The sequence below is a fragment of the Sinohyriopsis cumingii genome, chromosome 13, assembly GCF_028554795.1.
Source record: "Sinohyriopsis cumingii isolate HCF-2022 chromosome 13, ASM2855479v2, whole genome shotgun sequence".
Classification (NCBI taxonomy): Eukaryota; Metazoa; Mollusca; class Bivalvia; order Unionida; family Unionidae; genus Sinohyriopsis; species Sinohyriopsis cumingii.
Window position 1 is genome coordinate 25,138,399 of NC_142973.1, and position 22,507 is coordinate 25,160,905.

Consider the following 22,507-nt stretch of genomic DNA (forward strand, 5'->3'; position numbering starts at 1 on the left):
CAACAGATAGTGTTAACCATTTAACTGACACAAAACTTTGATTTCTCCATCTGTAGCTAAACCTAACATTAATGTTTTACTTCTAGAATCCATTTGTTGTTGTTGTTGATGTGGGTTTAACACCATTTTTCAGCATTGATGGCCAGTATAACTAGTGGAGAAAGACTTGGTAAGAGCCACCAGCCCATGGGATGCTAATGACAAGCTTTCTCACATGCCCACATTAGCCAAGCCTGAGACTCAAACCAATGTGGACTGTGATGAGATGAGATGAGTCTTCCATTTACTGGCATAGGAATTATCACAAAAAAAAATGTTTGTATAATAGAGAATGCATATAATAAGACACTCTTTTCCATAACTACTAACTAATCTAGCCCAATAATTTATTCTGCAACTTTCAATGTTAATCATTAAGGGAAAATAACTGAGTTCACAGCATACCACATATAAAACTGTACATTTTTGTGACATTCAATATACTTATAAGGAAAGAATGACGAGTTTTTAAAATATGTCAGATCTCACAAATCCCCAAATTTCACAAGTACATGTTAAAATTGGTACAATGGCTTGATCAAACAGTCTCAGCTCACAATCAACAGGCAAATCTAAATTGTGTATAAGCTTTTTAAGTAACTGTATACCTTTATTAGCTATAGTAATAATAATAATAATAATAATAATAATAATAATAATAATAATTACTTTATTTAAAGAGGGTAACACAAATTAGCTAAGAACTAATCTGCCTTAAGGCCCTCATACAAAGGAATTTATTTATTTTATTTTCAGGTCATTGCTGACATTTCCATTCTTGTGAAATATAAGACCTAAGTATTCATTTACAACAACAAAATGGATATTTTTTACCCTAAATTTGTATGTGTGATCTTTTCTTGAACCAAAAAATAAATATTTTTTTTTCTTCATTATATTGATTACAAATTTAAAGTTATGGCAATATCTACTAAACATATCCAGGGTATAATGCATGTCAGCTGGATTATCTGCTATAAGTATAATGTGATCAGTGTATAAAATCAACCAAACATTCAGCATATGTACAAAGTCAGTATGTTTGGAGGGTACAGCGCATTCTTGACACCCATTTACTAGTGAAAAAAGATTATAGGTCATTTAGATAGAAATAAGCAAAACAACAATGGAGAACAACTTTCCCCTTGTCATACACCTTTTTCACAAGAATAAAACCCCGAAAATTCATTATTTACACAGACACATGATTTGATATCATTATAAATACTTAATATAACACTAAAACACTTTCCCCTGATGTCTATCAAATATAATTTATGACATAATCCAACTCTCCATACATTATCAAAGGCACTTTTAAACAAGGGGCCCTGGGTCGCTAATTGATCTAAAGCACTTGCCTTTACCAATCACTGCCATCTTCCCTCTGTTTGCATGGATTCTTAGTCTCAGACTCAACCAAAGTGAGTATGTGACAAAGCTTGCCAGTAGATTCCAGTGGGTCAGTGGTTCTTTCTCCACCAGTAATACAGGCCACCATGATTAGCTTATCATGCACTGAAAATGGTAATTACCCACCCCCTCCAAATCAACAAAAGTATAAAAATGTTTCATTTTGCAATGTCTAATAAATTCAATAAGGATGTGCAAAAGAAAGATATTACCTATTATGGAATAGCCATTAATGATTCCAGCTTGAATCTCAGATAGAAATTTATTATCAAGGCATTTTGACAATCTTAAATTTAAGATAGTGGCAAAAATTTAACCAAAACCGCTAACTAAACTAATAGGTCTACAATTTGATATATTGGTTTTCTTGCCTTAATTTTTTAAATTGGCACAATCTGGTATGAAGGCATTATCCAAGATTATATTAAAAAGTTTACATACATATTTAACATTTTAGCAAATTTAGGTTTTTAAACATTCATGTAATGTATTATCAATTAAACAGTCTTCATTATTTTTGAAGATTGTTAACAACAATTAATATTTCTTCAGTTGAAATTGGTTCATTCAGACAAGAGTTATCAATAACATTCATCACTTTCACCATTTCTGGATTACTTGGTTGTCATTATGTGACTGCTGAGTTTATTTCTTTCACATATTCAAAACCTTCATCCAGTTCAATACATTATTTATTCCTTTGGATTTGTTTTTGTAAAGTCAGTATTTCCTTTGTAATGATTGTTTTTAAAATGAGAGCAACGATTAGCAAGAGTTTTCTTATACTGTCGACTCGCTCTCAGCAGAGTGATATTACTCATTGTGGCTTTTCTAATTTCATGAACTTTCCCATACAAGTGGTAACGTTTTCTGGCTTTCAAGTGAGTACAATCCATGTTCTATGGCTGTGCATTATATCAATTACTGCATACATGTTGTAAAAAAAAACAGTATAGTATTTTATCAGAACATAATAAAACACACATTGAACCAGTCTTGGAGACTATGCCATTTGACACATTATAAATGCATGGTCATGTCTCATTCTCACAGCAAGTTTTCTGTTTGCTGTTATCAAAATACTGCAATGAATTTAATAAAATGCAGTTAATTCCAAATCAAGAATTAAAATATCCAATCTATTAGTAAAAGAAACTCTCCCAGTCAAAGTCCCCAAATTAAGAAAAAAAATGTGTTTCCACAGCAAGAAATGTTGACAATGTTAGTCTATCTATCTATCTATCTATCTATCTATCTATCTATCTATCTATCTATCTATCTATCTATCTATCTATCTATCAATCAATCAATCAATCAATCAATCAATCAACCAATCAATCTGTTAGTTATATCTCTAATATGTTTTGATCTTATTTTTCAAACAGAATATTACAACATTCTGTACTTACCATTTATAATGAAGGAATATATCAATATGACATGTATAAGTAATGAGTAAATGTCAAATGATAGTAATGATGAGGAGAATAATTTAATGGATGTTCATCATTTTTCAATTAGTTCTACAGCAACAATTTCATTTATTTTTATTTTTTAAAGAATAGTTTTCACAAATTAATTCATAAATGTCATCCATTTTTCAATTAACTTTCTAAACTGTCATCTTTAGCCTTCATCCTTACCTGAACTCTTATACAGCTTTATGCAGGTGCTCTTGCTGACCTAAGGCAAAGGACACTGGATACCCTTGATTATGGACGACTAATTGTACTCTTTTGTTTTTTCATGGCTGGCCAGGCTCTTGTCTTGGAGATATTTCAATCTCTTCAAGATCAAAGACCAACCCCTGAAGGGGCCATCAACCCTTTTGAAATGAAGCCAATTGTTTTAAACATCTTTGTAAATGTTTACTTTTTGACCTGGAGGCAAACTCACAAATACAACTCCAAAGGATAAAGCTTCTTTTGTTCCACAACAAAGGTTTGTCTGCATGGAGAACAAAACAACTTGTTGCCTTTGTTATCTTATTGCAATTGTGATTTATCTTTAGGTGATGGTATTAGATACAGAACCATGTTACACAGTGATTAATGGTGGGTGGCAAGACATCAATACTACATATAAATTGTTCTTTTTTGTGAAATGTTTCAAAATTGATTATCAGTAAAATCCTTATCACTGAAGATTATCTCCTCAGGTAATAAAGAGCAGATTTTACTGACAAACAATACAAATACAAATAAAATGACACCTGTGTTTTTAAATTGTTTGTAAAACAATCAGTGAGATTGGAGATATATGGCTCATTTTCTTTTTTCCCCCAAAAGTAGTTAAAAAATTGTTACCTTTAAAGCAATACAATGTGGTTTTTTATGAAAAGAAAATTTAAACTCCATCCATGCTGCACACACATGAACACACATACACACACACACACACACACACACACACACACACACACACACACACACACACACACATATATATATATAAACAGACGTATCACATTTTATGGGAAATAAAATTGTGGTAAAGATAGATCACAAAATATAGTAAAAAATGTGTCAATTAATACATGACTATCGTGGTGTCTCTTAGCGTACAAAAGTTCAATGAAGTACATGTCTATCATAGGGTCCCTTAGGGTACAAAAGTTCAATGAAGTATGTGACTAACAGGTATAATTAAAAGGAAGTTACAAAATTTTTTTTTTGAAAGTATCAACCAATGAACTAGAAATTTGCATTGGCATAAATATAAAGTCCTCCCTGTTGTGACCTACACCTGGGGGTTTGAGCCTCTTTGATAGGTACCTTGGGTCTGACACCAGGGAAAATATCAACTGGCTACATGCAGTTGTCTTTTCATGCCCAGCAAAATAAGTGCATACAAGGTGTGGATCTTGATAGATTTCAAGCTATGACATGGGAATTAAGCCCCTTGGGGAGGGGGTGGGGTGTAAGTATGGACAATGGGGAATCTTTTTCTTTGCATGCCCATAAGTGTATACAGTGACATTTGATATTAAAAGAATAGCCAAGGAGATGAAAAATATGTCCTTTGTAGACAGGTGTCATTTATATGAAGGGTACTTTAGATTCACTTTGACTTTATGTTTATACTTTAATAAATGTTTTAATGTTTCTGACAAAAACTCCTTCCATCTATTTAGCAACATTTAATGGCTTATATCACTGAAATCCCAAAACTAAATTAAATAATACAAACAGCTGCACAATGAAAAATTATATTTTTAATAACTGTATTTTATGACAAAGTCCTTTATCTGCATTCAATACATACATTTGTAGCAAAAAAAAGTATCATATATCCATGTTATCCAGGTGTCCTATATATCCAGGAATCTATATCAGGATCTGTCCTGGAGATTCCTTAAACTGTCCTAATTAAACAGGACACCTCTGTAAAGATCGGCATTGGGGATTCTTTAAAATGTCCCATATATACAGGAAAGCTATATAAGGATCTGTGCTGCGATTTTTCTAAGTGTCCTTTACAAAGAAGTGTTATTTAAGACAGGTTTCACTTTATATGGTCATAGGATGGGAATCTCAATAATTTCCAAGTTATGACTCAAGGCTTTAGTCCCTGGAGGTAGGGTTGGTCCCCATAGTTAATTGTCAGTTATATGTATACATTTGTCTTTTCATCTCCAGCAAATGTGTACATAATTGTAGGGTGGAGATCTCAGTAGTTGCTATGAAATGACTTAGGGAGCTAAGTCGTTGTGGGTAGGGAAAGATCCAAGGGCATCAAGCGATTCCAGTTTTATATGTTGACATTTGGGTTATTAATCACATTTACCAAATTAAAAGTATGTGCATAAATTGCCAGCTCTGGCCACCCCCACCCCTTATGCATCCAGTCATCTTCATTGTACATGTACTATATTGTTTCTTGTGCACACTATACTCATAACGTGAGCCATTTTTGTGATATTTATCTCAGAATATCATGTGCTCCAAGCTCTTTTGAGTTTCTTGAATTATTTTGCACTCCATCATGAGCTAGCTCCAAGTGCTAAGTTTATCTCAAAATATCTTGCACTCCATCATGAGCTCCAACTGCTGTGAGTTTGATCTCAAAATATCTTGCACTCCATCATGAGCTCCAACTGCTACAAGGTTTATCTCAAAATATTTTGCACTCCATTATGAGTTTTAATCATTCACCAACATGACCTGCTAGCACCATAGGCAATACATTTAGACAGTCTACAAGTCTTGATATGAAGGCAGACATTGTGAAATTACATGAAAAAGATTACATGAAGAAGGTGAACACTTCTTGGACATTGAATGCCTCCATCTTGTACTATCAAGTGTGTATACCATTCTCAGCATAACCAACAAAATTTAGTTAATTTATGTTTGTACTTTTGTAACTTTTGACTGTATGTTTGTTTATTAGTATTGTTCAATTAGAATTAATTACTGTGCATTATAATAAATACACACACACACACACACACACACACACACACATATATATACACACACCTTACTTTACTATGACTTAATACATGTATTATCTCAGAACACTTATCTTGAATCAATGCCTTAAACACTTCAAGGAACACATCATATTTGTAAAATAAGGAGTTAGTGTATTATCACGTTTCACACCATTTGTTTGTACATTGGTGCTGTCATAGTGATGGATGTTTTACGAGGCTCACTGAAGTTAGAAATTTGGCCTCAAAAGCGAACTTGAATATAAAACTGAGAGCTGGAAGATGGTTTCAACATGAGCTCTTATTAGAATTTTATGGTATATATTTATTTATTTATCTCTCTGTCTAAATTCACCCTTTTATGAATACAAATCTTAATTCAATATAAATAAATTGTTGGCAACACTACTCACACAGCAAACAAAACTATTTTAATACTCTCAGCACAGCTAAGCCTTTGAGATCTGTGTCTCATTCCTGTTCATAAATCCTTTTAAAAATGACTGCAAACTGAAATAATGGTAATTGACTCAAAGCAAGTAAGGCTAATCAGAAACATTAGTAGACCAATGTCTACCATTGTATTAGGACTGGAAGAATTAAGAAAATCACATTGCCCCATAAATTATCTCCCTTGATTACAGACAGCTGGTTTGCCACTGTCTGTCAAGTGGGAGGTAAAGGTCTCTTAATCTAGGGATTGTAGCCATTGTTCCTCCTTGTAGGTGCTGATACAATAACTGGGCAAGGCAGCTAATGAACAGCATATGTTGCTTATCAGCCCAATTAGCCACCGCTAATCACTATTGTCTAATACATCTTCTGCAGAATTGGGGAAAAGTGAAGACAGGCAAAGGGTCTCAGTGCTTCTTAAATTCTATAGGGGTGACAGGGCTGCTAATTGTTTCTGATAAAGGTTTACAGGAATCTGTATAAACTTTGATAATTAGGCATGGCTTTCAACACAGTTACAATGATGTATATATGCTTGTCACTTTCCTCTTCTAGCAAACATTTTATTACAAGTTTGTTTAGCAACTTCCTTGTCCCTATTTTGCAGTGATCAATTTGCTTGTCAACAACACTTACTTTTATCCCTATGTTTTTAAAGCAGTACTGGGATTTTGTGATACAGTCCATCCATCTATATGTACTGTATGTGTGTGATCTCCAGGAACTCCTCCAACAATGTTAACGCTAGACAAATGAAACATAGGACAATGATATTCCTATGGGTGAAGATTGTGCCAACAAGTCTGGAATTTTTGGTCAAGTTTGTGAGGAGGGTGGGGTGGCCTGCTGTGCTGGTGGTGGTAGTGGATAGGGGTGATTTTGCATAAATTTTGAACAACTCCCGAGTTGTAGGTCTCACATGTCTCAGAACTGTTAGATGTCATCAATGTCCACTAATATTAACATGTATTATACTTGGAAAATGGTTTTGTTTTGGGGGTCTTTGCTCACATCCAATAACTTAATCTTGGGTCCTAGTATATATGTTGTTGTTGTTCTAGGGTTTAACACCATTTTTCAGCACAAGATAGGCTATACATGGCGGCCAGTATAACTGGTGGAGGAAGAACCCTGGAAAACCCAGGGAAGAACCACCAACCCACAAGAAGATACTGGCAGGCTTTCCCATGTTCCCACGCTAGCCGATCCTAGTATATAAACATTTGACATCTCAATATATATATATATGTGTGTGTGTGTGTCATTAGGATTTTAAAAAAAAATTTCAGTCATATCGCTACAATGTCTGCATTGTGGAAGTTTATAATGATGTCTAGCACTGGGGCATTATGCTACAGACACGTAGCATGATGTCACACCCAGTCACATTATCCTGACACCAGGTCAACCAGTCCTAATGCTAACCTCTTAATGCTGAGCGCCAAGTGAGGTAGTTGTTAGTACCATTGTTGTAAGTCTTTGGTATGACTCATCCGGTGTCTGAACCCATGACCTCCTGCTTCTGAGGCGGACGCTCTAACCACTAGGCCACCAAAGCAGTTATATATATATATATATATATATATATATATATATATATATATATATATATATATATAATATATATATATATATATATATATATATATATACACACACACACACACATATACACATAAAATGAAACCTGTAATAACTGAAAACCCTTCTGACCCCAACATATTTTCATTTTTTTTGCATATGTGCTGGCACAAAAAATATAAGTAGATGTAAAGTTACCAATATGCACACACCCCAACCTTGTTTCAGTCTGCATCAGGACACATACTTTGTTGTTATAAATAATATTAATCAAACCTCTCAATAATAGGTCCTTTAGGTCAAAGTCCAGTTTAAGAAAGTTCTTCTGCAATGTATTGAAATTTCACTTGCTCAACTTGAAATGTCAAGTTAAAATGTCTGGCTGTCAAGTGAATTTTCCAAATTTCTCACTTGCTCAAACAATAGCTTATTCAGGACTGACCAGTATTTCTCTGTAATGAAAAGGCTTTTCTGTCCAGCACAGAAAATTTCTGAGTTTGTTAAATGAAGGTCCATACTTTCTACCAGATGTTTGTTTTACTTTTGTTTGGCTCAAACTCTACTCTGAATGCTAATAAATGCTTACCAAGGGTGGACAGGCTAATTAATTACAACTAGTGTCACAGAACAAGACAAGACAAGACTGTCACAAGACAAAACAAGACTGTCACAAGACAAGACAAGGCAAGACTGTCACAAGACAAGATAAGACAAGACAAGACAAGACTTATTTAATGCAGGTATGATTTTAAAAAAACAATTCAACATAAGCTCTAATGAGTTTTCTTTACCAACAACAAACTTAATAGGATAAATATAGGTCATTGTTAACTTTTATATTACTATAATACCTGCTCAGAAAGAGTTTATTTTGTGTGATTAAAAATTTGTAGTATTTATTTGACTGGGCAAGTAAAAATCTGTAGTACTTGCTTGACTGGACAAGTAAAAATTTGTAGTAATTGTTTGACTGGGAAAGTAAAAAGTTGTAGTACTTGTCTGGTTAGGCAAGTAAAAAATTGTAGTACTTGTCTGGCTGGGCTAGTGGATTTGAAAAGATTTTGCAATACCTGTACATTTTTGGTTCTGTTCCCATCTTAAACAATTGTATGAATTAAAGTAATGTGTAAAACACCTTCTGATAGACATTTGATTACTGATACTGTTTCATACCCGATTCATTGGCTGAATTTTCTGGACTTAATTGAATCATATTTGTTGATACAAGAATATTTACACCCTTTAAAGTGCAGAATATGAGAAACAATTTTGTGCACACTTTTTTAATGATTCCTTCAAGAATATTCTCAATTCATAAATGTTGAACATTTTTTCATTATCTTTGTTTTCTTTGCCAGACTAAACTTCTTAACAAGAGATATCACAATAGCAAAGTAAATGTCTTAAAGTACAGGTATGTCTGAATTTCTAAGAATGAAAATCAATTCTGATAAAATTAATGGAAATAACCAGTTTTCTCAGTGGAAATAAGTGCTTACACCACTCAATTTTGCCACCCACAAATAATTTTCATTTCTTCTGCTATAAATCTGTTACTAGCATTTAACATTGCTATGATTTTATTTAGTTTCTTTCTATGAAATACCATAGATGAGAATTACTATATTAAACTTTCAACAGTTTTATTTTCCCCTCATCAACAAAAAAGCCATTATCTAGAGGGGGAAACACTTGGCATCTTAACAATATCATCAAGTGATCCATGTGCTCTATAGCTTAATCACTGCTGATGGTGAAAGGGAACAGTGCCTGTATAAAATATCATCTCCACCAAATATCCCTATAATCTTCAAAAATTCTCCAAATAATATAATTTTAGGGCAATCTCCCAGCCAATATCATTCCCCTCTGGAATTACATAGGCTCCCACTATGAAGTTACCATGTATCGTAATAGAACTTCAAAAGATCTGCTTTTGCTTTATGATATGAGAACACATGACGTTTCTATTTTCTTGCTTATCAAACACACATAGAAAAAAGTGATTATTTCCAAAGAAAAAGCCTGCTTTTGTTCCCTTTCTCTCAGCATGGGAATTTATGCTAGGATATTAAGGAGGCTATACACTGCTTGCTATGTGACAGAAAATCATAAACATTTCAACCTTCCCATTTCACTCAGTAATAACACAATGAGTGGCCAGTGAAGAATGGCTTTGATTGGGCATCCCTCTGGTGGGCAATAGACTTCCTTCATCAAATCTAACAATAGCCCTTAGTGAGCAAAGAGGAATAAAGCTCTTCAGCAAAAGTTGATGGCATTTAGATCTAATTAATGTTTTTAACAGACCATTTTATATTTCAATACTTCCAAATTCCTATCTAAAAACTTGTTTCTATTGAAAAATATTTTGTCTTAAGATATTATTTGCAGACACTCCTCTAGAATAATATATGTCTGAGAACAAAACTGGCCACTCGAATAGTATACGTTTAAGAACAATTCAGGTCATTAGAATAGTATACATATGAGAACAATTCTGTCCACTATAATAGTATACATGTGAGAACAGTTCTGGCCACTAGAACAGTACAAATCTGAGAACAATTCAGGCCACTAGAATATACAAGTGAAAACAATTCTGGGCAGTTTTTTCTGTATCTTACTGGTTGGATGGATGGCAAAATATTTTTAAAAAAATAAACAAATAAATATTTACAAAAATATTTCATTCAGCATCTGAAAACAAAGAAACACACCAACAGTCTCTATTGATATCCATCAATTTATGTTTTTAGTTTTGATTAATCTACTGGCAGTAATCAAGCCAAAATAAAAATAAGCAGGTATATATCAGCAGAGAACATAAAAGCTCAAGCATGGAAATCTAAACATACTTTAAGATTTTTGTTTCCACCTTGGTCATTACATTATTTATTTTGGCCATATGCTTCTTAAGTATAAAACATTCATATTCCCAAACATGTTGTGGTAAAATTTAGGTTACTCACCATAAAAGCAGTGACTACTATGGTTTTGAATACATGACAACTTTGGTGCAAATACATTTGTGCATACTTTCTCCTGTGCATGTATAAAGATTGTATCAAAACAGCAAGGAAAATGTTTTGGACTTTGACATTTTATGAGAGAAAGTTTATACCATATTGCAATATAATATGTTAAATATTGCTCAAGCTGTTATAGGCTACATTTCATGTGAAAATGTTCAGTTAATTGTCAGGGGCCATAACTCTATCTGAATATGGAGATGACTAGACTAAATCCATAAAAGCGCACATCTAGGTTTATGAGACAATGAAAGCACCAAATTGAATAAGAAAATGTTGAATAGAAAAAATGGCCATAGTCAGAACATTCCATAAACGTCAGCAGTTGAATAATTTACCTGCCTAAATCTGCCAGTAAAACCAGTTACTTCTTGCTTCTCCCTGTAACCCCATTAGGGGAAGCACAACCCAACCCTAAAGTATCTGTCTTCCTGATATCAGTTTTATTACAAGAAAAGGGACGTAAATGTGATCAATGTTTCTCATGAAAGAAATAGGTCACTGTGGTCCAAGATTTGTGGTTAATTTGCTTTTATCTTCAATTTAGAAAAGGTCAGTATGATCCATTCTTCTCCTTAGAAAAGGCAGGTTACACTGATCAATTTTGACTTGTAAATCACTGTAATCCAATACTCATAATGAAATGGTTAGGAAATCCGATTATTTAAATATCTGCATAAAAAGTATATCAAAAGATATCCCACTTACCATAACTTTTCTCTGAATGATCAGGACTTCTTGAACCCTCTTCCTGCTGAAAATAGAAAGATTCATTTAAAAATTCTATTCATTGGGATGTTACATGTATAGCTTAGTTTAACAACTTTATATATTTGGGTATTATATACAAACATTTTTTTTTAATTGTCTATCCCTCAAAGAAAAAAACAGTAAAAGTGACATACCAACCACTTCACAATGTGTCACATGAGAAACACAGTTGCACGCTCCCAAAACAAAACTGGAGATGAAATGGTTTTGTTTTTGTTTTTGTTTGTTTAACATCACTTTTAATATACTACTGGCTATATGATGCTGAGGAAGCTCTACCAATTGAGTTACTGCTGCATCAACTGAGACAAAATGGATATCTATAGTTTAAGTTAAATGTTCATTATTATGTAATTAAAAAAATATTTTTGTTTTAAATTTTGAATTATACAATCTCATTAAAAACACCCTGAATGTGATTATTAAGCTGGGAAAGTGCTTTTCAAAAGCCAATGATCCAAAGGACAAGTAAGTTTCAAAAGCCACTTATGCACAGGACAAGTACTTCTCAAAATCCACTTATCCACTGGACAAGTACTTTTCAAAAGCCACTTTCCACTGGACAAGTACTTTTTGAAAGCTACTTATCCACAGGACAAGTACTTTTCAAAATCCACTTATCCACTGGACAAGTACTGTTCAAAAGCCACTTTCCACTGGACAAGTACTTTTTGAAAGCTACTTATCCACAAGACAAGTACTTTTCAAAAGCCACTTTTCCACAGTACAAGTATGTTTTAAAATCCACTTATCCACTGGACAAGTACTTTTCAAAAGCCATTTTCCACAAGTACTTTTCAAAAGCCACTTATCCACAGGACAAGTACTTTTCAGAGCCACTTATCCACTGGGCAAATACTTTTCAAAAACCACTTTTCCAAAGTACAAGTACTTTTCAAAAGCCACTTATCCACTGGAGCAAATACTTTTCATAAAGGCACTTTTCCACAGGACAAGTACATATCAAAAGTAACTTATCCATTGGACAAGCTCTTTTCAAAAGCCACTTTTCCACAGCACAAGTACTTTTCAAAAGCCACTCTTCAGAGGACAAGTACTTTTTAAGTAAAAATCAATGGTCTGAGGCATACAGATTTACCCAATGCACAATGTTTTAAAAATGAACCTTTGACTTCTAAACATTTCAAGTAGTGTATCAATAGTGATTTGAGATGAAAACAAGAGAAAACTGATATACTGTGGTTAAAGTTTTTGTTTAATAACTTCTGCTGATGATGTCAGCCTATATTTTTAGAGATAATTTTATATAGAAAAATCACAAAAGTCTAATAAAAAATGCAAAGTTGAATTATTTTCATATAATATATTGCCAATTTACTGATACAAAACATCCTACATTTCTTACCTACCAAAGATTACTTTACAAATCCCTATCTCCTTCATAAATAAATCAGATGTTGTTATCAAGACGCCTGTGAATTTACTTGTTTTGTTTTGAAACATTTCTGATAGACGATTATCAAAGCACTCACATGCTCATGTCACAAAGAACCCACAGCAGAAATAATGAAAATTATCAGGGCTTTTTTTATATTTTATTGCCCCTATACACCATAATGGTGGTTCACCTCCAAAATGGGTCTCTCTCTCTCTCTCTCTCTCTCTCTCTCTCTCTCTCTCTCTCTCTCTCTCTCTCTTTCTCTCTCTCTCTCTCTCTCTGGGTTGTGATGAAAACCATTTTTAGGTTTTTAACTCTTAAGTTCAGCATGTTGCACAATTCATTAATATTATAAGACAGAAACTGCCATTATTTCTACCATCAATTTGACCTTGTGTGGGCTTGAATCCTACTATCGGGTCAGCCCAGGCTGACTACTATGTGTGTCCCTAGGCAAGATGTTTTACTGCAATCCTACCATCAGAACAGTGAGGCTGATTACTATGTGTGTCCCTAGGCAAGATGTTTTACTGCAATCCTACCATCAGAACAGTGAGGCTGACTATTATGTGTGTCCCTAGGCAAGATGTTTTTCTGCAATCCTACCATCAGAACAGTGAGGCTGACTACTATGTGTGTCCCTAGGCAAGATGTTTTACTGCAATCCTACCATCAGAACAGTGAGGCTGACTACTATGTGTGTCCCTAGGCAAGATGTTTTTCTGCAATCCTACCATTGGAACAGTGGGGCTGACTATTATGTGTGTCCCTAGGCAAGATGTTTTTCTGCAATCCTACCATCAGAACAGTGAGGCTGACTACTATGTGTGTCCCTAGGCAAGATGTTTTACTGCAATCCTACCATTGGAACAGTGAGGCTGACTACTATGTGTGTCCCTAGGCAAGATGTTTTACTGCAATCCTACCATTGGAACAGTGAGGCTGACTACTATGTGTGTCCCTAGGCAAGATGTTTTTCTGCAATCCTACCATTGGAACAGTGAGGCTGACTATTATGTGTGTCCCTAGGCAAGATGTTTTTCTGCAATCCTACCATCAGAACAGTGAGGCTGACTACTATGTGTGTCCCTAGGCAAGATGTTTTACTGCAATCCTACCACTGGAACAGTGAGGCTGACTACTATGTGTGTCCCTAGGCAAGATGTTTTACTGCAATCCTACCACTGGAACAGTGAGGCTGACTACTATGTGTGTCCCTAGGCAAGATGTTTTTCTGCAATCCTACCATTAGAACAGTGAGGTTGACTACTATGTGTGTCCCTAGGCAAGATGTTTTACTGCAATCCTACCATCAGAACAGTGAGGCTGATTACTATGTGTGTCCCTAGGCAAGATGTTTTTCTGCAATCCTACCATCAGAACAGTGAGGCTGACTATTATGTGTGTCCCTAGGCAAGATGTTTTTCTGCAATCCTACCATCAGAACAGTGAGGCTGACTACTATGTGTGTCCCTAGGCAAGATGTTTTTCTGCAATCCTACCATCAGAACAGTGAGGCTGACTACTATGTGTGTCCCTAGGCAAGACGTTTTACTGCAATCCTACCACTGGAACAGTGAGGCTGACTATTATGTGTGTCCCTAGGCAAGATGTTTTACTGCAATCCTACCACTGGAACAGTGAGGCTGACTACTATGTGTGTCCCTAGGCAAGATGTTTTACTGCAATCCTACCACTGGAACAGTGAGGCTGACTACTATGTGTGTCCCTAGGCAAGATGTTTTACTGCAATCCTAAATATTTTAAATATTGTCTCATGTAGCGTTATTGTTGAAGACTGATGTGGATCCTGTCTCCCATGTAATAATAGCATAGATTGGGAAGAACAAAAAATAGAACGTGCTAGAGACTACAGTAAATGCTGCAAATACAGAATATATGACCACTTTATACACTGCAAGTTGGGCCATGAAAACATGGATTTTTTAGGGCCTGTTGTGGTATAAAAACATGGACCCATTACTAATGCCAAAACCTTTCCATTGTTTCCTCAATTTGAGTATAACAAAGTCCCCATCAAAACTTTTCAAAACTTTTTGATGCAATGTTCCTAGAAAATGATAACAATAATAAATGACAATGGCAAGAAGCCTAAAAAGTCAAAAGTAAGCTGGTTTTCTTTACGAATTTTTTAAAAATAACCATATGTAAATGCAAATCCCTACTTTGCAATCTGACCTTCATGCATGTAAAAATTATCATCTAGAAAGTAGAATAAATGAACTTCATCTGATATGACTAACATTTTAAATCATCGTTTAAATCATCATATGTCTTGCAGAGGTGAAAATTGTACAACTCCTTTGTTACAGAGAATGATTGACACCTATCTCCAAGGACATCATCAGCTATATTTATCTCCCTTTTAATCTCTCTACAGGATGTAAAGTAAAGGTGCTTTCATGGTCATGATTTTAAAAACTACATGCTGTAATAGGTAATTATTACACTTCCCACTGTAAAAGGAGTCAAAATTATATTATATTTGATACATGTTCTATAGAGAAGATAAACATCATGATGAACAGGTTTTGTCAATTACAAAAGTAAAAGTTCTTCTGAGCCATTTATCAAGAGTTATGTCCCTTTCAGTGGAACAAAGTTTACTAGTTCTTTACCAGTAGATTTTAGTCCAGTATGGACTCTGCATAGGACACAGATGTCCAACCTCAGTGCCTGAAAATGATCTAAATGCAAAGCGTGAAAAAGGATGGACAGACAATATTAACACTACGTGCTATCAGTATCATGGCAGGACATAAATACATCAGTGTTGTGAAAATAATTTGCATTTGCTGCTAATTAGTAAATTAGTAATTTTTAATATAATAATTTGCCAAAATTCTGTACAAATGATACAAGGGGCTTATTATCAATTTGATTTTGATTCAACTCTACTTCGTATTGCCATGTAGAAGCATATGATTTACAAAAACCGAAAATGAATTAATGTTATAAAACTGTAAATGAACAATATGAGATTTGAATATTTGCTACATTACCATGTAGTGGAGTTAGAGTCTAGTTACATTTTAAAGTTTTGGCTTAAAAGAGGGCACAATTGTTTCATAATGATGCCAGTACAAAAGTTGTTACATTCACTTTTCATTCTTCATGTAATTACATCATAAAAAATGAAATTTACAATTAAAGTACTGGTAAATCATATTCTGGTAACTCACAATGACCTATGTCAAGGCCAAACCACATAGAATGAATACTTCATAACAGAAGTCAATATACCCATAAAACTCTGATACCACCAAGATAATATACTATACAGTTTCTTTTCATTGTCAACCAAATGAAGAATGCATTTCAGCCCGATACAAAATATGCCTGCAGGTCACCATTTTTATACAGATATATATGGTAGGGAGGCCCAGCTTATATCTATCATTTCTAGAAGAAATGTAACAAAACACTTGAATGAAGAAATATAAACAATCCTATCTCTCTGGAGCATGCTGCTAAGCTGCTTCTTTATCTTACAACCCATCAGCATTAAGAAAAATCAAGTTCATTCCAAATTATAAGAACTACATTTTAAAAATAAGCAGATCAAGTTTTTCCTCCCATAAGCATTACTTTTTCTATTACCAACTGCAGATGAGATATGTTGAAATGCCTTGACAAAAAAAAGAAGAAAGTTAGACTGGTACACAAGTAAGACGATTATGGACCTATAAATGCAGAATTTACAACAACAACAAAAAGAATTGACAGTCAAGACAACACAATGTATCAAGCAATACAATGTTCCCATGGATACTGAGATTGAGCCTGACTAATAAAAGTATATCCTCCATGATAAGAATGGAAGAGTCTCACTAATAAATTTGGCAAAAGGGTTGGCTTCTTATCATATAAAGACATCCTTAGTGAATACATATATTTTATCAAAATCTCAAAGAAATAAAGACTGAAGGCTTAGTATTGAATAACTAAAGTATTTAGAATTGTCTGAAAATATAAATCATCAAAAAATTAAAATTTAAATGATAAATGTTTTCTGCAAATATAAAGCATTATTTTGTCCCGAGTATGCAGCATTTTCTCTAGAATTTTTAAGAAAAGGGACCCTTACAATTTCAGAAGATCCTGCCAATTTGACTATTTTCTTATATTACTTACTTATTAAAGAAAATGGGGCCAAGGCAGCTGAATGGTCTAAAGCAATCGCCTTTACTGATTACTACCATCTCACCATTCTTTATGTGGGTTCAAGTCTTGGGCTTGGCCAAAGTGGGTATGCAAGATACCTGCCAGTAGCTTCCTGTGGGTCAGTGGATCTTACCAGGGTTTTCCAGGTTCTTACTCCTACAGTTATACTGGCCACCATGTATAGCGTATCTTGTACTGAGTATTGGTTTTAAACCCAAAACAATAACAAATCACCACAATTATGAACAATTACATCAAATTCCTTTTGCTGCAGTTACTTACTACTAGTGGTTCTGTTTGCTACTAAATTATTGTTAAATCATTATTGCATGTTCTTGTTTAATACATGAATTTCTTTGATACAGGGACATTAAAACTGAAATTGCAGTGAATATACATATAGAAGTTCCATCATGTGTGTTTTCTCTCAAACTGCTGCATATTTGTTAATAAATGAAATCGTATTTTAGCCATTATTTTAGCCTACCTTTACATTTGAGATACAAGCAGTGGGATTATTCCATTTTCATGTGAATTCTCTATGCCTGATTGGTCAAACTATGATTTCCAGTACTGGCATCAGTTGCTGGGGGAAAAGTCCTCATTGTTGGAATCATTAATTTCAATTCAATCATTTACAATGATCATGAATAAAATTGTACATGTTTGTACAACAGACCATCAAATGTTATCACCTTTAATTACTGTGTGTAAAAGAGATCATCAATTGTTATCACCTTTAATTACTTAAATATTCAGCATGAAAAAGTGAGACATTGCTTAATTACACTGGACAACAAATTTTTACAAAAGTCATGTTACTGAAATAAAATTAGTCAATTCTTATCAATTTTTATGTGCTGAACACGAATATGACAGTCAAATTGCAAAATTGGCTCTAGTTTTTTTGTAATCTGCAAGAAATTAATGTTTACATAACGAAATGCACTCCAATAGTAAAAGGTCAACTGTAATAGCCTACCTATAAAAAATCAAGTCATTGACTACATCTTAGATTTCTTCGCCTGTCTCTTGTACAGCTGTTCGGGAGCATCTCTGAGGAGTGTCCAGCAGTAGTCAGCCAGCATTGTAGTGGACCATTTTACCTGGTATCTTTGTTCCATTGTTGCGATATCTTGATGAAAACGTTCGCCGTGTTCATCACTAACAATACCACAGTTGCTAGGAAAGAAATCCAAATGGGAATGAAGGAAGTGAATCTTTAGAGACATATTGCAGCCAAGTTTCTTATACTTCATCAACATGTCTTCTACTAGTTCCTTATAGTTTTCTGCCCTAACATTTCCGAGGAAGTTTGTAGAAACTAGGCGAAAAGCATTCCATGCTTGTTTCGCGTCACCTTCCAGCAAGTTGTTGAACCGGTCATCTTTGAAAAGCTCTCGAATCTGAGGACCCACAAAAACTCCCTCTTTAATCTTTGCTTCGCTGAGTCGAGGGAATTTTTCATGCAGGTATCGGAATGCTGGCAAAGTCCGGTCAATGGCTTTCACGAAGTTCTTTATCAAACCTAGTTTGATGTGAAGGGGTGGTAGCAAGATTTTCTGAGCCTCAACCAGAGCTGGGTGTTGGATATTCTTCTCTCCAATGGCTACATTCTGCCTGTGAGTCCATTCCTTCCTCATGTAGTGCATTTCCCTTGCTCGGCTATCCCACTCGCATAAGAAACACATGTATTTTGTATATCCTTGCTGCAGTCCCATTAAAAGGGCAACTACCTTCAAATCACCACAGAGGTGCCAGCTGTACTTGCTATACTCAATGGAATTCAGTAGCTGCCTTAAGTTATCGTATGTCTCTTTCATGTGGACAGCATACGCTACTGGAATAGATGGAAGAATGTTTCCATTGTGCAAAAGCACAGCCTTGAGACTCAGTTTCGAAGAGTCCACAAATAGTCTCCATTCTTGTGGGTCATGAGTGATTTTTAAAGCATTCATGAGGCCCTCAATATCGGAACAGAATATCAGATTACTTTCCTTTCTGAAGAAAGGCTCCAATTGCTGGTGGCGCTTTCGATATGCAGTAATTGTGACATCTTCTTCTAGAAGATTCCATTGTTGGAGTCTTGATCCTAGCAATTCTGCCTTGTTCTTTGATAAGTCCAAATCACGAATCAGGTCATTTAGTTCTTCCTGTGTTATTCTGTGTGGGGTTGATGATGCACCACAGTGAAAATCTGGATCACTGCATGCTGATGGACCAGGAGAAGAACAGGTCGACTCACCTTTGTCTTCGTCAGATGAATCAAGAGAATATTCTGCTGGAGGTTCTGGAATAGGAAGTCCCTCACCATGTGGAACTGGTCTCAATGCAGACGGAATGTTTGGGTAGACTATTCTCGACTTCTTTCGCTTCGTTATTCCGCCGGAAAGAGGAGGAACCAAGCAGAAGTAACAGTCATTTTGGTGGTTGCTTGGCTCTCTCCACACCATTGGGACTGCAAACGGCATTGATGACCTTTTGCAATTCAACCACTGTGAAAGCTGTGTTGTACATGTAGCACAGCATATATGCGGAGCCCAAGGCTTGTCTTGGTCACCAACCTTGCATCCGAAGTAAAGATGATATGCCTTCTTCACTTGAGAATTGATACTTTTCTTCTGGTTGGCAAATGTCACTTCCCCACAAATATAGCAAAAATTGTCCGCGGTATTAACACACTTTCGAGGCATTACTGTTCTTTATTGTACGTAAATGGATAAAATAATAAGTTTTATGTAACAGTAGCTTGAACTGTCTCGCACAACGTCTAAAATATTTTAAATGCTGAACCTATCTGATTGGGCTTTATATAGTACACTGCTTACGTCAGCTTCAGCAGCCGCCTGGCATTAGTATAATAGGCCTACACATGTATAGTACACTGCTGACGTCAACTTACTTCAGCAGCCGCATGGCATTAGTATTGCATTGCATCAGAAAATGATGCAATCAACTGTGGATGATGTGAGCATGATGGTATTATGCAATGTTACATCATTATTCCGGATGTTGCTGCAGTCCTACTGGAGAAATTTACACAGTGAAACATAGAAAATGAGGTATATGAATATCTTCAAAACGAGAGCCAATACAAATTTTTCACGGTTATATTCGTGTTCGGCACACCAAAATACTACAGATTAGGGCCTTTTCAAGTCAGTAATGATTTCACTGTTGACCAGTGTTATACATGACTCGCTTGCTATAAGGTATATCACAGCATGAAGAAATCATGGTCAATCAGAAGCTTGCAACATCATCTAAGTGATAAAATCATGCATCTTTATGATTCTGCACACTAGCCAAATAGGTGAGATACAGAGTACAAGATAGCAAAAGGTAGAGACATCTATTTTTGCCTTTTACAACATCAATGTTTATATACATCCTTTTTAATTTTATTGTGAAAAAAGATGCAATGGTGTAGCCTGGGTAAAACACAGTGCATGCTCGTAATGTGTCAAGTTTACAGTTTACTGAAAATAATATGGGCATTCTGCAAGTACTGTTCCCTTAAATTAGCAAATTTTCTGCAGTATTGGTTACTCCTTCAATTTGTTAAATTATGCAAAAATAAAAACATTGGATACATTTAATTGTTTCTGAATGACCATGTTCCTAGTTGGTTTATGAAGATCTTGGGAAATGAAAAAACAGAGAACCAGACAGCCATCAGCAGGTGCCAGTGGCACCCCCTGCCAAGTATGCTGGATATGTGATGGTCAGGTTGATGGAACATTCTGACCCAGTAACTGACCAGCCAGCCATATGCCTATCCTATCAAATCATTTTTCTTTCCCATCAGGAACATTGTGCTACTAAAATGTTTACAATGAAATTCTTGTTCAAGGGTTTCCTAGTTTAGTCTTCTGGTTTACTGTTTTCCTTTTGTAAAACATACTCCCATCAGCCAACAGCCTATCCCAACATTTCCTATCTCATAATACAAAGAGGGCTTGGGATCTACAATGTGGGATTCTGTTTCTTCCTCTCATTAACATTTCAAATGAACAGGAATGTTGCAGAGCATGTGGCTCGTACTAATACCACAGATCAGAGTCTATGCACTTTGTGACAGGGTGTACTTCATACACAAGTACATACTGTAGATGTAAATAACAATAGGACATGCCTTAAATTTTTCACAACTTTCACAATAATTCTTTTTGTTGTTGTTGTTTTGGGTTTAATGTCATTTCTCAGTGCAAGATAGGCTCTATATGGTGGCCAGTAAAACTGATGAAGGAAGAACCTGTGAAAACCTGGGTAAGAACACTGACTTGTGGAAAGCTACTTTAGCTTTGTCAGATTACCCACACTGGTCCAGCCTAGGACTCTGACCCATTTGGACAGAGGTGAGATGGTTGTGATCAGTAAAGGCCAAGTGCTTTTGAACACTTGGCCATCAGAGCCCCTTCAAAATAATAATAATAATAATAATAATAAGTAGTAGTAGTAGTAGTAGTAGCAGCAGCAGCAGCAACATGTAGTAGTAGGGTAGTATTTGCAAAACTGTGGGCCACATAGACAGTACAATTAGGTAAATGTGCCCTGATACCTTTGCTTACCCTCTGTGTACATTACAGTAAAAATAAACAGATTTGGAGAAAAAAAATTATATTTAAAAGTTCATGTACTTCTCTCTTTTTTTTTGGTTTTTCCTTCTGTTGGAAACTGTCTTTGTTTAGCTTACTAGACACATTTCTGGTGTGTGTGTATGTGTAAAGTTCAATAAGGGTATCATGATTTTACAGATCCAGTTGCCTTATCGAGTCCTAGTAGGTGGTAAGATACCTCAAGGTGGGTCACTCATTTTCGGCATCATTTATTTGATGCCTTCTGTTTGCTACATTCTGTAGATCTCTGCAACATGTTGCAATGAGCTGAATGTTAACACGTCAATTGTCTTCTTATCACAGAAACATGGAACTATTCCAGACCTCACTCCTCTGACACAGATCTTGACATGGGAGTAGGAATGGTGTCTGCTTTTTCTGTGGTGTTTTGTTTTTTTAACTCTGGAATTACACACCAGTCTGTATTCAATCAAAATACTTCTGGCCTCACATCAGTGTAATAAACCTGCCTTTAATGTCTTTGTTATAGACAAATTAAATATAAAACTAACAGCAGCAAATTTTAAGGCCCAATCCTAAACATACACCATCTTTTTACTAATGATGTTAAAATGGCCAA

The 22,507-nt window shown here is 35.1% G+C and overlaps 1 protein-coding gene across 8 annotated transcripts in view; it reads right to left on the reverse strand.

Moving 5' to 3' along the window:
* Positions 1 to 22,507, reverse strand: part of LOC149785081 (uncharacterized) — a 303,926-nt gene that overhangs the window by 44,999 nt on the left and 236,420 nt on the right. For all 8 annotated transcript variants that reach the window (XM_089978816.1, XM_089978819.1, XM_089978817.1 and 5 more), the window contains one exon: positions 11,662 to 11,707. In XM_089978816.1, coding sequence (XP_089834942.1) covers positions 11,662 to 11,707 — 46 coding nt within the window. The remainder of the gene's footprint in view (positions 1 to 11,661; positions 11,708 to 22,507) is intronic.